Source organism: Caloenas nicobarica, chromosome 4 (genome assembly GCF_036013445.1).
Source record: "Caloenas nicobarica isolate bCalNic1 chromosome 4, bCalNic1.hap1, whole genome shotgun sequence".
Lineage (NCBI taxonomy): Eukaryota > Metazoa > Chordata > Aves > Columbiformes > Columbidae > Caloenas > Caloenas nicobarica.
This window is the reverse complement of record NC_088248.1, coordinates 45,849,022-45,869,689: the sequence shown is the minus strand read 5'-3', so window position 1 is coordinate 45,869,689 and position 20,668 is coordinate 45,849,022. Positions and strand designations below refer to the sequence as shown.

General features: G+C 38.9%; 1 protein-coding gene across 5 annotated transcripts; it reads right to left on the bottom strand.

Annotated features, from left to right (window-relative positions):
* Positions 1-210: 210 nt before the first annotated feature.
* Positions 211-17,582, bottom strand: FAM149A (family with sequence similarity 149 member A). Of its 5 annotated transcripts, none has more exons than XM_065633905.1 (14): positions 17,512-17,582; positions 14,940-15,050; positions 13,795-13,918; positions 12,179-12,321; positions 9,771-9,893; positions 9,439-9,615; positions 7,439-7,632; positions 5,803-5,957; positions 4,526-4,629; positions 4,145-4,372; positions 3,713-3,833; positions 2,941-3,081; positions 2,480-2,558; positions 211-1,577 (listed from the first exon to the last, which is right to left on the bottom strand). In XM_065633905.1, exons 1-14 carry the CDS (start codon positions 17,577-17,579, stop codon positions 1,504-1,506), a joined length of 1,842 nt encoding a protein of 613 aa, XP_065489977.1. In that variant the 5' UTR covers positions 17,580-17,582; the 3' UTR covers positions 211-1,503. The 5 variants fall into 5 exon arrangements, 4 of the variants coding, with proteins under 4 accessions (XP_065489977.1, XP_065489978.1, XP_065489979.1 ...); XM_065633906.1 differs by having other exon boundaries at positions 2,953-3,081; XR_010606116.1 differs by having other exon boundaries at positions 1,497-1,577; positions 2,480-2,554; positions 2,953-3,081.
* Between the last annotated feature and the right edge of the window lie 3,086 nt (positions 17,583-20,668).

Genomic DNA, 20,668 nt, shown 5'->3' with positions numbered 1-20,668 from the left:
TAAATTTTGGATGTCGTAACATCTTTGACCTGAGATTTCTGAAGAAACTGCATGAAATCCACCTGCAACTCCAAAGCAAAAGTGTTCTGCTTTCTCAAATACTGTACCACGATATCATTGGTGAGTAAACTTAGCGTAGCCAAAGAAGAAAAAATACTAAGCCAGGAAAGTAATTTAAAAATGCTTTAATTTACTCAAAATAATGCAGTTCTTGAGGACCATTTACAAAAAACAGAAATCTGATTAACAGTACAGATATAAAATATACATTACAAATGCTTTGCCTTGGGTTACCAATCCCTGAACATTCATAAAAGGAAGTGAGGAGAACTGGTATTAGTTCCAAGTAGAAGAAACTGATTCTATTCTTAACTGCACAATTTGGGCAAATAAGTTTTTCTCCTCCTCCCCTTCCCCTTCAACAGCTCTTCAAGCACATATACCTGAACTGCTGGCTCTCTGCTGGAAGGAGGAATCCCTGCCTGTGAATGCACACAGTGCTGTTAGCCAGGGACCTGATCAGGGCTGTGATCTCTGGGCAGAACACAATCCCAATCTCCTATTTGATCTTCCCATTTGGGTCTACACAAAGAGGTACGAAACAACGCTTTCATCCGGTAAGTACATATTTTCGTGTTAAAACTTTGAAGGCTCGGGTATTTCAAGCTATGATTAATTTGTAAAATAACAGGCAATCTCAAGAAGTGAGAACAGTCTTATCAACTTGTCAGCATTCAGGTTCAATTGCTCAGCATCTATAGACGTGTTTGGCCTGACAGGAAAAACATTGCTTCCTGTAAACAAAGTTTATCCCAGCAGTTCCCATAGCTACTGAAGATTAGAAAGACTTAAGTAGAGGCAATGAATGAATTCTATCTCAAAGAATTAAAGGAAGAAGAAAAAATAGGGACAGACAATATTGATAAGAGAGCAACTGCAATAAGCGGACAGACTGAAAAATGAAAAAAAAAGTTAGAACAACAGTTAAAGAGGAGATGCTACAATCTCCCGTTTAAAAGTATAAATTTTATGTAAAACTGATGTTTGGATAGACTAGAAAAATCTTTAACACTGAGGAAACACAAAAAAGTGGGAATAGGACTTCATGCTCTAAACATTTACTTCTATAGGTAGAATAACAGTTCTCTAAGGAAAGGCAGAAAAATGAGGAATGCCCAAGAAGAAAGCGCAGCAGCAGCAGCATCTTGACTCTGCAAACAGAGCAGATACTTCAACCATGTATTTAATTTTTCTCTAATTTTTAATCTAACTTCTGGTCAGACAAGTTTAAAAGAAAGCAATGCAGACATCCTGAAGATTGCAAGGGTCGGCAGAAACCAGCATACTGCACGTGTTCTTTGTTATCAAGATACTAGCTATCAAATTAGAATCATAGAATCATTCAGGTTGGAAAAGACCCTTAAGATCATTGAGTCCAACCGTAAATTTAGTGCTTCAGTCTTCCATTCAGTGCAGGGGGTTTCTGCTTCTTCCTAAGCTGGTTTAAGAAGCAATCTGAAATCTTTTCCTTGAAGTTGGAGGATTTCTCTGAAAGGATCTGTAGTAATGCTGTGAGCCTAGAAAAGATAAAACCTTGTTCATTAGTTGTGGTAGAATTTGGAAGACACTCCAAGATTATGTATTAATTGCTTCCATCAGCCTGCTCAGGGCAATGTTGGCTAACCTGCCCTTATTCTTACATCACCTTTTATATAATAATGCCAATTATGTAATTATTTAAACTCAAGGAACTTCCAAACAAACAAAGGTTACGTACAAGCACTCAAATTCTTCAGGAAATAGCAAGTCAGCTTTACTGTAACCATGGAACTAAATAAGCCATGTAGAGCTTATAAATGAAAGACATACTTGCAAATCAATATTGACTTTTTTACTTATTCAATAAAGCTCTGTACTTATGTTAAAACACATATTTTCCATTTTATTTTTCCGCACATAAAATGTTTACTGATTTGGTGAATTTATATGGGAACTAAAAATAAATTTTACATCATGAAACAGTTCACAAACCTGTATTTGTGTTGCTACTCTAGCAGCTGCAGAACATCTAGCCTGTACACCACTTACTCTTGCCATAATTGTAAATACGCTAAAGTCTAAAAAAAAAACCCCAAATAATCAAACAAAAAAAAACCCCAAAACACAACAACCAAACCACAAACACCAAACCACAACCCGCCACATACACACAAAAACATCACAATACACAATGAGGGAGAATCCTTTCCCTTCCATGTCATAACAATGAAAGAAGCTTTGTAGGGTTCCTCAGAGTTAGGGCTACCTCAGACCAAGTGAGAAGAAACTTCAAAACCAAACTCAGAAGATCCTGCCAAGCACAGCTGTTCTTCTTTCATGTCGAGCATAGCTCTCCCTGAGCACTTTACTTCTCAGTTGTACTGTGGGTTAATAGGTTTTGTTGGCCTTTTGCCTTCCAAGTGATTCTTGCTTTGCCTACCTATTAAAAATGCTTGACCTGTTCCTCGGTGGTTAGCAAAATCCATGGGAGTCAGTGATCTCTTCTGAGGTGTATCTGTCTGTAGAAAGACATACTATAAGCCAGTATGGTATGCTTATCTACTGAAATGGTTTGATTACATATTTTACAATCTAGTCCAGCAGAGTGAGTTCTACCAAGCTGCAAAAATCCAAGTAGTACTAAAACCACACACTTCTAGTGCATAGACACCCTCAAACAAACTGCTTGATACATTAGACTTGAAAAAAATCCCTTCCTCATACACTAGGCCTGCTTTTCAAGGTCCCTCACCCTCCCAAAGCCTTTTAACCACCTCCTCTCTACAGGTAGCAGGAATCCCTCTACATTAGAAATCAGGAGAGAGTCAGTAAATGAGACCTTCTGTAGACTAACAGTGGGCATGAATGGAAGCTTCTTCACTTTTCCATGTCTCTACTTACATTGTAACATACCCTGAATGTATGAGTTGTGTTGGGCCTTGAAAATTGATCAATAATAACAGTTCTTTCTCTGAGGGGCCGTTGCTCTGTACTGCCAGGCACTGCACTTGACACTCTGCTATGAGCATATTGTCCTCGATGCTGAGAGAATTAAAAGAAGCATTAGGAGAACACGGCAACTGAATTAGTTTAAAAAACAAACAAACAAACAAACCCAACAAACAAAACAAAAAAACAACCAACCAAACAAAAAAACCCCACCACACACACACACAAAACCCCACACACCAAACCTTTTCTGTTGCCATACAAAAAAACACAACGGAAGGAGAAAAAAAAAAATGTTTTCACTAACCAAAAGCACCAATTTAAGGTAATTTAAGAGTACTCATTTTTTTCAGACAGATTTCAGAATGCATTAATTAGTGAATAAAACACTGAAAAGAGCTATTTAAACCCAAAAGCATGTAAGTACAAGGTTACTATCTGGTTGGTTGTTTTTCTCTTCGTGTTTTTTAAAACAGATTTTTCTGTTGTCAGAGAAAAGTCTGACGTGAAAGTCATCATGATCTGTTTGTGACCTGAGGTTTTAAACAGGATTCTCTTGCATTCTAATGGTAGCCCAATGTAACACACATTAGCATGTTAGGACCATGTATTAAATACAAACCAATACAAACTGCAGAATTGCTCATTTCAACCACTGACACAGAGCAATTTATTTCCAAACAGCTTGATGTTCTTCACTAGTACAAAAATGAACACAACTTACAGAGCACTGTTGCTGTCGAGGTGCTGAAAGATACTGTTCAACAGCCTTTGAGTTTATTGGTGGTAACTTGTTCTGGGTTCTAGATGCACGAGCAGAAGAGAAACGATCCAAGCTGGCACCCCTACAGAATTTTAAGGGTTCCTCTTTTAGGAAAAATTGAAGACTTCTTCACTGAAGTAATATGAAATTATTGAGCAGTACATTTCTTTATAGAGCTCAGCTACAGAAAGTAACAGCACATAATGTAAAAACAGAAAAATAAAACAAATGCCTCTCCTCAAAAAACATAGTTCTGCTTGCTTTATTTTTCTCTCCAAATTCTAGAATCAATAATAAATCTTGGGCTAGTTCTCAGGTATTTTGCAAAATCCTTCACTGATGAAATTTCAGTAAAGTTCTGAGGAAAGAAAAGAATAAAATGAAGAAACTCACAATTTAGGCTCCCTAAGGATTTCATCATTGTACATATTAGGAGCTTTTGAGGAGAGTTGGTCAGAAGTGAGAGAAGGTAACCTACAGTGGCTTGGTAGCTTCCTAGAAGATGCCAGCAGTACCCGAGATGATGAGAGAACACTGTTATCAGCAATTCTCCCCAACCTAGTGTGCACTGAATTTGGAGCACTGGAGGCAATGCTATGCTGTTTGTCTTCTTGCTCATTCCTAGGGAAAAAAGGAAGGAGAATGAGATAGGGAATAAGGATTAAAAAAAAAAAAAAAAAGTAAAAGGATGCCTTTTTATAATTGCGAGACATCTTTTACATAATATGAATTATGCTGCATTTGCATTTTCAAGATATCAATGTTGAGACCTACTGCATTTTTTCTGCTGTGGCAATATGCCTCTGTTGGAGTGGCTTTGCTTGAATTGTCATCACACCATTCAAATCACTACAGAAGTTGCTGGAGAAACGGTGAGCCTAGTAAAAACAACAAATACACATTAATCTTTACTCTTTTTGAAGGAAGACCTCAAAAAGCCCGTAGTTAGGAGATATTTTACTTGCTGCTTAGAAAAGTTTCTGTTAAGATAGTTCAGTAGAATTCCCAGTAGTAGATGGGGCAAATATGTTGTTTTGCTTATTTTAAATAGATTCTCACAAACAGACCTTGAGCAATTTAGTTACTCAATTTGTGTTATAAGTTTCAGTTGAAGATGGAGTTTGATTCTCCCAAGTTTCCATTTTCCCTCAGCACAGTCCAGCCCAAGGACAGAGAGTCTGGGTGTTACTTATTTAAGCATTTTACTTCTGGCCACTGGGACCACTACAGAGCCAAGTGTGCCAGCAGGGAGCACCAAGACTGCTGTGCTCTCGTCGCTGTTTCTTATCTCGCTACCTAGCAAGCACAGGAAAAGAGGAGACAAAGTGGAACAAAGTTGTTTGAACTGAACAGAGAGAGACAGGGTAGGAAAACCAAAACAAAAACACCAAAACACACAAAACACAGAAGCAGTGGCTGGCAAAGGAAAAAAATAACATGCAAAACAGGAGCCAGGGGACAGACAGAGAAGGCATAAATTGGGACAAAAAAGGGCATTTTATCAATACAAACACAAGCTTCCACAAAGACAGGTAAGGCCTCGTGCCAGTGCATGGGTGGACGTACAGCTGAGTCCCCTTTTGCAAGAGGCAAAAGAGATGAAAATGAATGAGGGAGTCTGAAACTCACAGGGTTGTGAGTAAATCACTTTAAGTTGCAACTTCACATCCCTACAGTCCAGGGAAGAGCCTCATTTGTTTCCTTAATTTTACTGAGAAAATGACTGGACCACAATAAAAGCAGCATTATTTTCTAAGGATGAAATACAGTCTAACAAGTGGGTTTTTTTGTAAACTAACTTCAGCAATATCTTAGTGGTAAATGGCACCTTTAAGACCCACCAAAAAACAAGTGACAGTAAACAAGAAATGCACATTTAATGAAACTTCATTTTAAATGAGATGACTTACTTTAAGTATATCTAATTGGTTTAACAAAAAAAATAAAATTAAAAAAAGGAAGAAAAACAAAAAAAGCCTTTTCTAGCTTCAACCACGACTGTCCAAAGTTAACAGAAAAAAGAACACCATTTGACAGAAAGTTATTTTTACCTGCGAGGAAACAAAATGAGACCCAAAAGATACACTTCGTGCTTCAGAGCCTCTGGGAAGAGGAACGATCCCAGCATCTGCCTTAATACGAATGACTGGCAAATGTGGCAGCTTTGCTGTAACAGCTTTCAGTTTCTCCACCTGTTTGTCAGCCTCTGCACAACAGGAAAAAAAAAAAAAGTTCATGAAATAACTTGCTTTTTGTACGTTTACCAGCCATCTTTTGTTGAGATTCAAAAAATACTACATGGCATAGTAAATAAAGACTTTCATATAGTTTTAAGGTTACATGGTATTTAAAAATCTAACATAAATTATGTTTTTCTGAAAGCATTTCCCATTTGTTTCTGCTTTCTCTGACACTGACAAATAAGGTAGTCTATACAAGCTAAGTTGGAGGGGATTTAAACAAATACTGCTAAGACTTTCTGAATGTTACTCGAAATTTCCCAGAGAGTTTTTTAGAGCAGACGAAAGAAAAAACAAAACAACCACCACCACCACTGAAATGAACCCACCTCAGACACAGATGAACAGAAAAAAAAGTTTATTGATCCTATCCGTGGCTGACAGCAGCTACACACTGTTTCATTTAGGGTATATACTACCATCTTAGGTATATCAGAAACCCAAATTCTTTTGCATTCCTAGTCAAAATACTTTGGTTAACTATCTATTCGTCATAAGCTGATGCCCTTCACAAAGATAAAAGAGCATGACTATCACAAAACTGCTAAGCTATGCTCCCTAAACTATAATGTTGAGCTAAACCACCCGTGCTGTGAAAAAGCCCTTTTATATTTCATTAACACCCGAAATGTTCAGTTCTGATGCTGCAAGTATTTTGAGAAATTTTGCCATTTCTTACTTTGTTGTAGACTTATATTTGAGGTTGGCTGTACCTTAAATTTTGGTAATTTCCAAAACTGGACCCCAAGTATACTTCTGTCACTGTCCTTTCAAAATACACTAAAAGAAGAACTGAAATTTCCCTCTGCCTCCAAAGAAAATACATGCACACTAAACAGAATTTCACTTCCAGTTAATTTTCCCAGCTTTTGCTTTTGCTCACTGTAGTCTGTCAGAATACTAAAACATAAAATAAAACTGCATGCATCACCATTTCTTCATCCTATATTACACTCATGAACTCCTGCACTGTCAGCAAGGCTCTCTATCTCGCTTTAACAATTTGACTACCTAAGGGTTGTTTTAATTAACAAAGCTCAGACAATGAGGACTAAGAGACTTTGATGCCTAGGTTGCAGATTCAGATCACGTCAGTGATCCCCTGCTAACAGCATCAATTGATGCTAACAGCATCAATTTTTTGCATCCCAAGCCCGTGAATAACATTTTTTTAAAATGCTCTCCTGCAATTAAGTTCTTCCTTTCTTCCTTTATTTTTTTCTCCATGAAAAATAATAGGAATGTTTCTAGTTTAGGTGCAGGGGGTTGTGCGTGCACGTGGCGAGGCATTACATATCTACATATCTACTAACATGGCTATCTTTAACCAGATTTCCCAAGCTTTAAGGAAAAAGAAAAAAAAAAAAAGGCGAAAAAACACACACACACACACACAAACCTTTCCTGAGTTAGATTCAATAAATATCATATCAAAAATACCAAATACCTGTGATATTAGTTTCCCAATTTTTTTTAATCAGTTCCTCCAGTATTCCAATTACATTGCTCCAGATACGATCAAATACTTCAGAAGCCACAGCATCTTTGATACAGGCACTGGGAGAAACAGGGGGAATGCCACGCTTACTCCTCTTCTCAGCAAGATGCCTTTTCTTTTGTTCCCAACTCTCATCATCACTACTAAAGGAAGCAAATTCAAATGAATTCCCACGGTTTTTAACTTTTTTTTTCCCTTCTAATACACCAAATAAATAGAAACATACATATGGAGAAAAGTCAGATGTATATCACAAAAAAATTCAAACTCAAACACATAGAGTACCTATGGGAACAGGTACATATAATGATATTTTTTTTCTTCTGCTTGCAGATAAAGAGTTAAATGTCCAGTTTGGGCATTCCAACAGAAGGATCTGCAGCTCTAGAAGGAAAAGCTCTATATGAGTCATTTGAGACTAAATCCTATGCTTTGCTTTTTACCATAACATAAATATTTTCTGTTGCATTTGGCAAGAGGACTATCACCCAGAACATTTCTTTTATGTCACGTCCTGTGTACCTGCATACATCTGCAAAACTTCACCACTGATCAAAGACAACTTCAAAGGATTTCTGCAGCCTGACAAGAATAGCAGTCTTACGCTCACCTCCTTCTCTTCCACTGCTGTGTGGACAGTTACGTTTTCCCTGCCCTCCAACCCTCCCTTCCTACTTAGGGAAGCACAGTGTGGCAATATTTCCTAATTTGGCCTTCTAAAACACTGTTAAGAAGAAAGATTTAACCCTCGCTCTTTTTTTTTTTTTTTTTTTTTTTTTTTTAATGCCATGATACTTCATTCTAAGGAAATGCAATTTTTTTGAGATTTCAAGGATGATCCCAAATTCTTACTGGTTTCTACTATCTCCTCTTTCTCTTCTTAATCACTTCTTCCTCAAAATGAACTGCAAACTTCTTAACTATAACTGAGTCTTGGCTGAATGGTATAACTCACAAAACAACCAAGGTTTTTTCATATCGGGCTTTGTAACTCCTAATGCTTCACTTATCAAGAGTAAGATATTTCAGAATCAAATCCTGAGAAGGAAATAAGAAACTGCATATCAAGGAGGCACAAAGGAGAGCACCTTCAGGCAAGTCCTCCAAAATTAAGTTTGCTTACTTAGCAAAAGAAAGTGATAATTCACTCCTAAGAGGATTCTTAATCCTGAAATCCTTTCTCAAATGGTAGGCACCCAGGCCCCCTCTTTCAAAAACAGGACTCAAAGGGTCTACCTGGGTCTCAGTCGGGTTTCTCAGTTTTTTCAGAACAACCATGCCTTTTTCCTGTAAGTGCATCAAGCTTTAGCACAAAAAGTCATGCTTTGTGCTCTACAAAACTTGCCCTCTCGTAGAGGCCTTTTAGCAAACACCACATTATGGTCTTTATTCTACTTAGTAGCCCAGTTGCTGAAACATTCAACTGGGCCATGGGAAACCTAGGTTGCATTGTCAGGAAGACCACTCCATTACTGCTGTTACTTATGAGAGTGCAGGTTGTATCCTGCACCTCTCGTCACAAAGCTGCTATACACCGTGGAAAAAGCATTTAAGATTCATTAGGACAGCCAGTGAGAGCACAATCAGTGTAATGTTCCTAAACAACCTTGTTGCCAAGGCACTCGCCTGGGAAGAAGGGATTCCTTCATCCCATTCCCTGCCTCAAAATAACACATTTATTCTATTGAATGTCCATGCACAAAACACCTCAAAACAACTAGTGGTTAAGACACATTCCTCTGACATGGGAGATGTGAGTTTTGAACCACTAGAAAGACAACATACCCAATCTTCCACATGCCCAGTGAGTGCTCTGACCACTGTGCTACTGAATACAGGGAGAGAAGAAACTCTATTTTAGAGAAGAGAAACACATTCTATGAACACTGACTGGGCTCACTCATATTTTTTCATTATTTTCTTCAAAAATACACATATCTGTTATTTACAGCTCCTTGTTGTCAAAGGCAAAATATTCTTCTGTTTTTCCATCCACATCATAGATTTCTTCTTCCAGGAAGGAATACGTGGATAAGCCAGAGGCAGAAATCCTAGGGGAACTTGAATCTAGTGATTTATGTATTGGAGATGCTGTTGGGATCAGCTTAGAGCCTGAAACGCAGAGCCTGAAAAAAACATAAACAGAATGAGAACTAAATATCCAAAGAAAGAAGAAAGTGCATATTTAATTATACTGAAATGATTCAGTAATACGAAAGTAATATTTGCACATATTTCTGAAGAGGAAGACCAAAAAGAAAGCTTAAAAAAATTAACGTACTCTTTTATATTACTAGTACATTCATGGAGGCCAGGTAAGCACTTCGTATCCACAGAATCACTTCTGCTCTGAAAATGCTGAAAGCCTTCATCCTTTGGCAATAGGAGCTGCTTCCCTAGAACTCTGAATAAAAAGGAGAGAGTGAGTGATATCTTAGATGGAAATCCACTCTGTATGCAAATATCAAGACTATAAATACCTGCAAACAGTAGGTGATGCAAAAGCACACCCTACATTTGCTCTGAAAATGCAATTTATGGAGAGGCCAGGGCCTTATGTAATGCACTAGCATTGCCTGGTATTTAAGTCATTAAAGCCAACTTATGTAAGATGATATTCTAGCTTATAATTTTTAGGAGCGAACAATCAGACTCGTTATATTGTTCTAAAGGCAGGTAAACACACTTCCTTCCTATCAAAACTCAATAAGAACGTTTAAAAATGGATGCAGAAGTCAAATAACATCTGCTATGACTTCACTTATCCAGTCCCAGTATCCATCAATGTGAGCAGAAGCTCTAAGCCAAAATGTTTACATTGATAGTTAAGATGAGAATTAAAGTTCAGAAAAATGCACAAAACCCAACATGCATAATGCTCAGAGGCAGAGAGAAAAGGTAAAATCAACTCTATCTAAATGTACACAAAATTACTCTATAAAATAATTTCAGAACATACTACAGGTAAATAATAATCACTAACTGAACTGTGTTTCACAGGAATTCACAAGGAATCTTGAATTTGCCCATCCCAGCTGTAATGCAAGCAGCAACATTCGCATTCACCTGAATACATTTTCTTCAGACTACCTTTCACAAAACAGCACTTTATGCCACATGAAACTCTAAGCAACAACCTTTTTTACCTTTATTTTGTAAGCCAAGAAAAAAAAAATCTCTCTTTCAATAGATCTGATCTTTCTCTTATTGATGACAGTTCTCAAGTATATTTATTCCTACATGCCAATCCAAGTGTTCATATATTGACATAGCTGGTTTACAAATTAAAAAGGACAGTGAGCTCTTTGAAGCACAACTTTCAGAAATAAATCTGTTATCCCAGAAGCTATTATTTTGAGTAACTAGTCAATATAAACTGAGTTTTAAGGTTTAAGCTTTTTTTTCTCTCTAAACCACAGGATGTACCACATCCCTTTGTGCCAAATTACACCAAGCTCCCAGATTTCTTCAGTTCACTTTCAACCTCCTGGGCTTGGTTGGTATTGCCAGCACTAGAATTGAATTATTAAAAAAAAAAAAAAAAAAAAAAAATCAAAAAAAAAAATCACAAGTACAGGAAGTACAGGGAATCCAGGGAATCACTCACTTTAAAATAAAAAAAAAACAACACGTAGTGAAAGTATTCTGAAAATATAGTGAAATGATTTAATATTTTGAATGAATTACAGAGCACAAAAACCTGCATCCATTTTATGTATGTTCTACTAATTGCTATAGGATTTTAAAAGGGGAAAGTATGGCTTAATGCTAATGAAAATTGTCTCATTTATTTAACAATTCTCTCTTCTTCCAGAGAAAGTGTGACAAGCTTTGTAAGTTGATTTTAGTTTATATTTACTAGTAACAAGCCTGTGCAAATTATCTAAAAGCACTGAAAGCATACCACAGTTATTGACAGTGCTTGTTTTAACGGTGTTACCAAACAACTGACTAGAAAATAAGACACGTGTGGATCTATTTTCAGAATAGCTTATTAGAGTCCCCGCATCTCACTAAGAATGACATGTCATCATTCACGAAGGCAGGACAGCACAGCGCAGTGCAACGCTGACTACTGTCCCCTTCCTTACAAGAAGCAGTCATCAGGTTGCCCAGACATTTCACACATCTATGCAAAACAATTATGATTAATCATGCAGGCGTCATCCCATCTGTTCAACTAGTTATTGCCAGGTTAGTATCATACATCGTTTTACATTGATGTACACAGCCTATGAAGACTGTGCAATGTATGTGAAACATGTGGTTGCCTTCCTTTTTCATTTCTTTTTAGGAGAATCAATAACAGAGTTAACATTGAATTTCTTGGAATTTCACAGTATGGCTTCACTTGCAGTAAATAAATAAATAAATAAATAAATAAATTTATTTCTTTAAAAGCTGTATTCAGTCATTGTGAAAATGGTGCATTATTATATTGTCAATACATCCTGCCAAAATATCTTTGCCTCCACTCATTGTATTAAGCAAAATAAAAAGCATTAGCTGCTAGTATACCACCACCCAGACTTACTGCACGACTATGGCATAGCTCACTCCCAGGGATCCAGATTTGAATGCAAGTGTTACTGATACCACATATCAAGAGCACTTCACACAAGGGTACCTCAAAAAATCAAATTAGAGTGATAACTGGTTAAAACTAGTACCAGCAGGAAATTTCCTTACCTTAGATGAGGAAATTGTTCAAGCCAGTCTGCACATTCTGCCTGCAGGCTCTGAGTTTGAGGGGTCACTTTTCCTTCAAACAGCATTTCATCAATCTCCCAAAATAACTGGTGCACTCTCTGTGTGTTGGCTTCATCAAATTCCTGTATATTATAAAAATAATAGTTGTTAGCAAATATGCATATATATTTATAATAAAACCCATAATATTTAAAGAACAGGACAACTTGGACAGATTAGGCTGAGCATCTTGGAATGGATCTTCAAACAACCTGCTTTGGAGATGCAACTTTTACACTGCAGTGCAAAATCAAAAACCCAGGTAGCTGGCCTGAGCAGGGTGATTTAGCAAAAAGGAGCTAGCTGCCCAGGACCAGCCGAGAGAAAACACCAGTTATGAGGTGTCTGGACTCCTGGCTCCCCGCCCTGCTCCAAGATAGAGTGAAGCACACACGCTGCACCTCTGGGACTCACAGCACAAACGCTTCCTGCTTTTTTAAGGAGCATTTTTTGTTCTTGAGTAAAACGGCTAAGGAGGCAAAGAGGGGGCACCTTCCTGCAGCATGACAAGCTGGTGGTTAGGAAACAGCTGTTGGTGTGAGAAATGGCCTTTCATACCTCTCCACTGAAGGTACAACCCAGAGCAACCAGAAATGGGCAAGTGCAGAAGCATATGATGGCAGCAGGGAAGAGCCCGACTTCATCCAGTGGTGTGGAAACAAGTACACAGCTGAGGGTTCCTTGGCTGGGGCACCATTCATAGTGACATTTGGCCACTTATATTAGACACCGAAACAGGGAAAAAATTTACAATACTCAGGGCTCAGATCATATCTGTTCACTCCAGCCAAGTGCCCCAACCACTTCAGGCTGTGGAAGGAATCTCACTGAAAAGGAATAGGAAAACAACCAGGTTTTTCTAAGATCCAGGGTCAAGCTTTCTCGTGGAGGGCTGGAAGCAACAGATGGGGTCAGTACCCTGAAGATTAGGATATTATGCAAAAGGTATTGCAGAACTACCACTACCAGCCATGGGTGGCTTTTTTAAAATGAAAGTGGCAGTGACCACAATGCTTTTGGATTTATTCAATGCTGCCAGCCTGCATCAGGCGTGCCTCCAAAGTCAGCCTTCATAACAGGTTTAATCTCCTTCTGCATCATCTACAAAACAGACCTGAGCTAAGGTAAGAGCTAAATATTTACTCAGACTGGGACATTTACATGCATGCTCATGAACGTACTTTATGGCTCGAAACATTGAGAATAGTTCAATTTAGACACTGCCTGCATTATGCAGTATTTGAAAACACATATTTTATCACTCTCTTGGACTCAGAAACTTAAGCCTACCCTCTTTGGTAAACAGGTTTGTTTTCCCCAGATTTATTCTGTTCATATTTTTATTTCATTTTTCTTTGTTACCAGATGCACTGATATCAACTTGCAAACAGAACTATTTTTTAAATATTCAATTAATAAACCTAATCATTAGGCTATAATGAATGAAAGTGGTTAACTTCCCCTACAGGACATACGCTGCATGTGCATTTTCTGTAAAAATTAATCTATTTTATAATATTTAGATAAAATGTACTGTAAAAGTTTCTGTGACATACATCATCCCTCCAGGAGTCAACCGAACTTCTTTCAGTAGACAAACCAGTAGTATAGCTGTTTATTCCAGACCAAGAATTATTCAACTCCGTGGGTGTTGCATGACCACTAGATGAAAGCGTTTCACTGTGAAGACAAATTAAAATGAAGAACAGAATGGTGTTCTGTATAAACATTTTAAAAATAATGCAACTGATCACATAAATGGACAGTGACAGTGATACATATTCCTGTCAGATGCAAGATTTTCAGAACATGCTGTTACAGCCTATGTGAAGAGTTGCAAGCGTATGTTTTTAAGTAGAATGCAATGAGTGCATGCTCCTTTTTGTACTATTTACTGCCTTAAATGCAATTGTTTTTACAGCATTACACTTTTATATGTATGTATGTGTGTCATTGCAACTGTAAGGGCACTCTAGAACATGCACATATATTCAAATACATATCCACACGTATATACACACAGACGTACCAAGCATTTTCACCTCTAACAATTTTGTTTTCTCCAGTTCAGCTAATGGACACATCAAAACTATGCACTAAAGATAATATAAGCCTTCTTTAAGTCTATTAGATGCTATCACAAGAAAGTAATGCAAAACTGAGTCCAACATATCCACAAATGTTTTAAATAGCATTGAGTTACATATCTGTACACAATGTCTTTTATGCTGTTAGACTTGGTGAACTTTAAACCTTCCAGCTCTCAGAAAGCTCTAGCTGGTCCCTGCCAGCTACCACCCACCCTGGGATCCAGTGAAAGCAGGAGCAGTCAGGTGGGCAGGCCAGGCAAATCCTAACCAGCACCAACTGGAATGAAACTTCTTGAAAATTAACATACCTGCAACACTAGTGAGCATTATTTGCATTTAACCACAAAGTCTGACTTTCCTTCCAGATTTAATCAGTGCTCTTCACTACGTTCTAAAAATACGGAAATCCATAACACAAACCAGGAGCAAAGTTCAAACCCTCTAAACATTGGTTGGGTTAGGTTCATTTATATCCTGCATTATATCCTGCAACAGTTGTCATCCATGAGAATTACCAGAAGCATGGCTAGTGAAAATAAATACCAATCTTGAAATACCTACTTAAGCCAAGAGTTCCTTAATGCAGTACTATTTCAGAAGTGAATGCATACCAAGTATAATTGTTGATGGCTTCCTGCACATTTCTCTCAAAAAGTACTGGAAGAGACTCTCCACTTTTTCCTGAGAGACACCGATTTGTAGAACCTCTGGACAGTCCCTTCCTAAAAACACAGAAACACATCATTCCATAATATTAAATAAGGTTAACTCACACCTCCACTGGAGGGGAAGAAAAAAAAAAAAAAAAGATAGCAACTCTGTTGAATTTTCCAATCCTATCCATTAACACAAACATTTGCTTGAAACCAACTACCTTGTTTTAAAATAGTTTTTATTTCCAGAAATATTTTTCGGAAAAATGCACATTTAATTTGAGACTTATTTTACTCCAGAGGCATTCTCATTCAATTTTGCACTTTGAAATTTGCATGAAGTGCACAAATGCAGCAGCACTTCACTATTGCAGGACCAGAGCAAAAGCACAAACCACTAATTGTCCACACAGTATTTAGCTATGTGTTTCTGTTCAATCATTAACATAGAGCCCATATTCTCAGACATCTCTCCGCATAAAAAGAAGTTGCAGACATGGTGCCAAGCAAACAGTGGCCTTTACTAAAACCACGAACTCTCAACTTGGTTGCTTTAAGTGAATATAGAAATTAGTACATTAGGAATCATGGGCATATTCTCAATTCATTTACAGGCCACGAAGCACCCATTCCTCCAGCACCAAAGACTCCTTAAAACTTTATTAAAAACCAGGCCACAAACTTTCTAGTATTATGCCTTTCCAGCATATGAAATGCTAGAACTTTTTTTTTAGTTCTCCAAATACCTGAACACAGGCTCAAACTTTAAAGCCATGTCTTACAAACCATGCGGATGAATATTAAGACACAGTAACGCAGAAGAATGCCTGCACTTTTACTGCTAGCCTTAAAATAATACCTCTTAATGATGAAAGAGTTTTTATTGTTTTGGGGTTTTTTTAACTGAAACTGTTTATAACCACACATTTCCATAATCTCACTAAATTCTGTCATTAATATGTTAAACCTACCCCTTCAGAATATATTCACATGTGTCAAAGTGTTCCTCAGAAACACCTTTAGAGCAACAGATTATTTCATCTGTGGAAGTTCTTGTTTTCGTCTCATAAAACCCTCAGGTCATAACTATAAATAGCAACTTGATTGCATCAAAGTACATTTGTGAATGATTAATTGTACGGAAACAGCTGAGAGTTCAAGCATTTCCTGGATTTCTTTAGCCAAGAACTGTAGATTGGCCCTGCAACAGTTAGGATTCAGATATGTCTTGCCCTTACACAGATTACAAAAAACACACATGTCAAAACCTAACTCCCCACTCAAACAGACCACATCACACACCATACTCCTATGCCTTGGTTAAAAAGCCACCAAACACACGAGTTTAAACTTCTAATCAGGAAAGACCTTGAATGGCAAATTCTTGGAGTCTGGGACAACAGCACTGGAAAGTATCTCTGTGTGTTTGCCCTAAACTTCCTCCCTCTTCCCTAGACACCTGCTTTTGGCCACTGTCAGAACCAGGAGGTCCTATGAAATGAGACACAGTCCTTCATTTTGTCATGACACCAAGATCTATCTCCCAAGCAACAGCAGTGAGCTCACAGTCCATCTTCTACGTGGAAAATCAGTTCCTCCTGTTCATGTACATGCCTCTGCCATTCCATCTGCCCTGTTATTGCCCAGACAATCTTATAACATCTTTGGTATTTTTTTTTCGTAGCTGTCCCTTGTCTTTGGTATTGTAACACAGCTTAATATCACCACTTCTCACTTCACTGCTCACCCCTTTACCTGGTCAACTTGCATGAACTGCTCGAGACAGAATCCTATGAATCATCACTGGAGGAAGAACCCATTTACTGCTACCCTCTGTTTCCCATTGCAGTGATTTGCCTGTGCAAGGAACCTTTGCTTTTAGATTCCAGCTGTTCCATTTACTTGACAGACTTTTGGCAATCTGAGGTGACTACACTGATCGGATCCCCTGTATCTATAAGGCTTTCCAACTTCTTAAAAAACTCCAGGTAGGGGTTTTTTTTGGTGGCTTTGAGGGAAACCTGAACCTACAAACATGAAAAAACCTGAAATACCACCAATAAAATTTCACAGACTTTGTCTGTGCAACAGAGCATATGCATCATACTTAACGGTGTGAGATGTAGCAAAACAGCATTTCTGCCACATCATTCCAGTGACTCTTCCTTGCTCTTTGGACCACATGCCCTTAGAAGATGAGCCAGGAAACGACTGCGATAAAATAAAAAGGAAGGAAAATCCCCTCCCAGCACATCCACAGCACACCTCCCCAGCGCTGGCAAGCGAACGCCAGGGACTGCAGCAGCCAGCTCCCGGCTGCTCTCCGGCCCTAACTGAAGTCTCCGCAATCGCAGGCATTAAAATGATGACGGTACAAAATAATAACGCTGTCTGCCTACTCCCGCCAGCGCTTCAGCCGCCCGGGAGGCTTAGCAGGCCGGCCACGGCCACCCCCGGGCTGCACGCTGCAGCCCCCCGCAACCACGCAAGAACCGGGGCGCAGCCCCCCGGCTCTGCCGCCCGCACTCACCCCACGACGAGGAGCCCCCGGCCGCCGCAGCCGCCGCCTGCCGGGCCGGCGCGCCGCGCCCTGCGCATGGGAGGGGGGCGCGGAGGGGCGGGGGCGGCGCGGCCGGAGCCCCCGGGCGGCCCCTGCCGGGCCGCTGCGGGGCGGCGAGGAGGCGGCGGCCCGGCAGCGCCTGCCCCGCAGCGCCGCGCCCCGATCCCCCCGCCCCGCGGGCCGGCAGCGCCGGGCTGGCTCCGCAGTGGGTCTCCCCGCCACGCCCCGGGGCAAGCGCTGGGCTCCCGGCCCAGAAGGGCGGCCGCGAAATAAAGCGGCCCTACGTCCTCAGCCTGAGTGGGAGAGGTGCGCATCTCCCCGGCCTCTCGCCTCCGAACACGCAGCCCAAAAAGGCTCCGTTTAGGGCCCTTCTGCCCAGAGGAGGTCTCCCTTGCCTTTAAAGTAAAAAAGTTTAAAAAGTTCTGTTGTGCTGTACAACGGAATAGCACTTTTCCATGTTAATCGAGTTCACCTCTGAACTATCCCTGTGCAAATCATTGATCTCGTGGAGCACAGGGGACAGGGCAGAGTCTAGGCTGTCAACTGCAGATTTATACTAGACCATCCATCTCTAGCTCCACTATATAAATTCTGGTGTCTATGTATTTCCATGAAAGGGTCTCTCAAAGGGAGAAGTATATTTGTTCATAAGCAAAAAGAAAATAAGTATTCTTACTAGGAAAGAAGAAGAAAGGCCACACTAAAATGCTGAAAATTAAGACTGAAAAAGTATGGCATATGAAACCTCTCATTACAGGAAAACAAACAGCAGCATTTGTATATTTCAAGTTTCGCAACCAAACAAAATACAAAGAACTCTTGCCAAACACAGCTTTAAAACAAAACAAAACAAAACAAAAACAAAACAAAAAAGAACAAACAAAAAAAAAACCAAAACAAAACAAACCACATATTTTTCTGATCCAGTAGAACATTAAGAAAGATTTTCCTTTCATGTTGTAACAACTCTCCTTGTCCTTAGCAATCGTTCTTCTCTAAGAGTAGGTTTGTCCAAAACCTCAAACACAGAAAAAAAAACATAGTCCTTTGTCAAGCTACATGTATCCAACAAGCAGATGAAGATCTAGAATTGCCAAGTTATGTTCAGGTTAAGAAAACGCAGTTTTAACTTTAAATCACTGCACGTATATATGTTTGTGGAATGCAACTTCTATGAACAGAATACTCTAAATCCCCAAGAACTACAACTGTGCTTCCAAGAATATTTAGAACATGAAGCAAATTATTTCTTTGAAACCTGTCGAATATTTTCTACATTTGATTTCAAACTAGATATCCCAAAACTCTGTTTTGAGTGAAGGGAACTAAACACTGTAGCGCTATGCAGGCTCTAAAGAGATTTTGCCATCATCTAGCTTTTGGTCACTCCTGTCCTAAAGAACTACCCACACATGTACATAAGTACTCTTTAAGAGTATTTTACTATTTTTTTTCTATCTTCTAATCTGCTAGAACAAATTAGAAGGAAGGCAACACACTGCATAACAAAGGGCCAAGACCACATGCCCCTACATAAAGTCGAAGCAGGCAAGCTTTGCAGCAGAGATTTACACCACCAGTCCAGGGACAATGTGTATTTGCATACTTCTCTTGTTCACATATACAAGCAGCAGATGATGGCAAGCAAAAATGCAATCACAAAGTTATCAATCACTTTTTTTTTTTTTAATCTTTGTGTTGAGGGTAGCAATTATGGATGTCACATAACTAATTATCCTACAAAATCACTATCACAAGGAAGACTGACATCCACAGTAACTGCCCATGCCCCAGCTGATTGCCATGTTCACCTCAGCTTCCACCTCCTACAACATGCCTTACAACTTAACACTTCAAAATGTTAAAATTAAAACAATAAAACAAAACAAAAACCAAACCAAACCAACAAAAAAAAAACGCAAAAAAAAAAAAATCTCCACAGCAGCAGAACTCCAGAAGCACAAAATTTTGAATGCACCACTGGCTGCTACTTCATCTCAACAAAAGATATCAGAGGGGAACATGTTCGCACAAACATGGCAGTGGGATGGCTTTCTCTAGCTGAAAAAATAAAAAGCACATCCAGAGTGCAGACAACCGAAGGCAAAAATAAGAAAGAAACCCTGTGATCTTCTCCCTAAATCCCCAGAGCTTGTAGGCCAGCCATTTCCAACAACGGTTTATTAATAGACAGACATATAACATAACAATTAAGTGTGTTTAAATTGTGTTTAAGCCGGTTTTACTGTGTGTAATGTTTCCTTTAAAAACAACATTCACAGCACAGAGCCAATGCCCAAAATAATCCTGTACTAGGCTGAATTAACCGCAAACTGTTGGCTGTGTGTGTTTATTTCAGACTGCTCTAAGTCATTACATTTCCTAACACAAGAGAAAATAATAGTCTAAAACAAAAGTGCATCAAAACAAAGGAAAATGTAAGGCTGCTCATGAGTTTGAATGATGGGAAAAAAGGATCTTGACTGAAATAGAACAAAATAAGAACAAAACATACGAAGAGAAGGCCTGAGTAAATGAAGCAGCTTGTGTCTTCAGTCACATTTTAAGATCTTTGTTTTGTGTTTGTTTGTTTGTTTTGTAAGGGGGCATGGGGTCAGTAGAGCCTCATTGGCAGTAAAACAGTTTTACATTGGGTACATCTAACATTTCTATATTCATGGCAACACGTGAAAGAAACATTTGATTTTTCTCCCCTCTTTTCTGAAGTAACACACAAAATTTGTCTAGTTGCTTAGATCAAAAAAGGATAAATATCATAAGCCAGCTAAGCACAGAAGTTTCACAGTTGCATTTAAGGGTCAAACTATGCTACAGAATTGTTTATACCATCAGCCTCAGAATGCTGAAACAGGTAAGAGAGCCCTTTGTTCTACATTAAGAAGAAGAGGAGAATGTCAGATAAGAGGAAAAGTAGACTAAACAGGAAGAAAAAGTGAATCTGCATGGGCAAAAAGCTTAAAGTGTGGTGTTTGGGTTTTTGTTTGGTTGTTGTTGTTTTCTTTTTTTATAATGTATTAGAGCTTCAGGTTTCCTTTCCCATTACAAGTCAGAAAAAGCATATCCCAGCACACATGAAAGGCTTGATATGAAGGCATAACAGCAATTT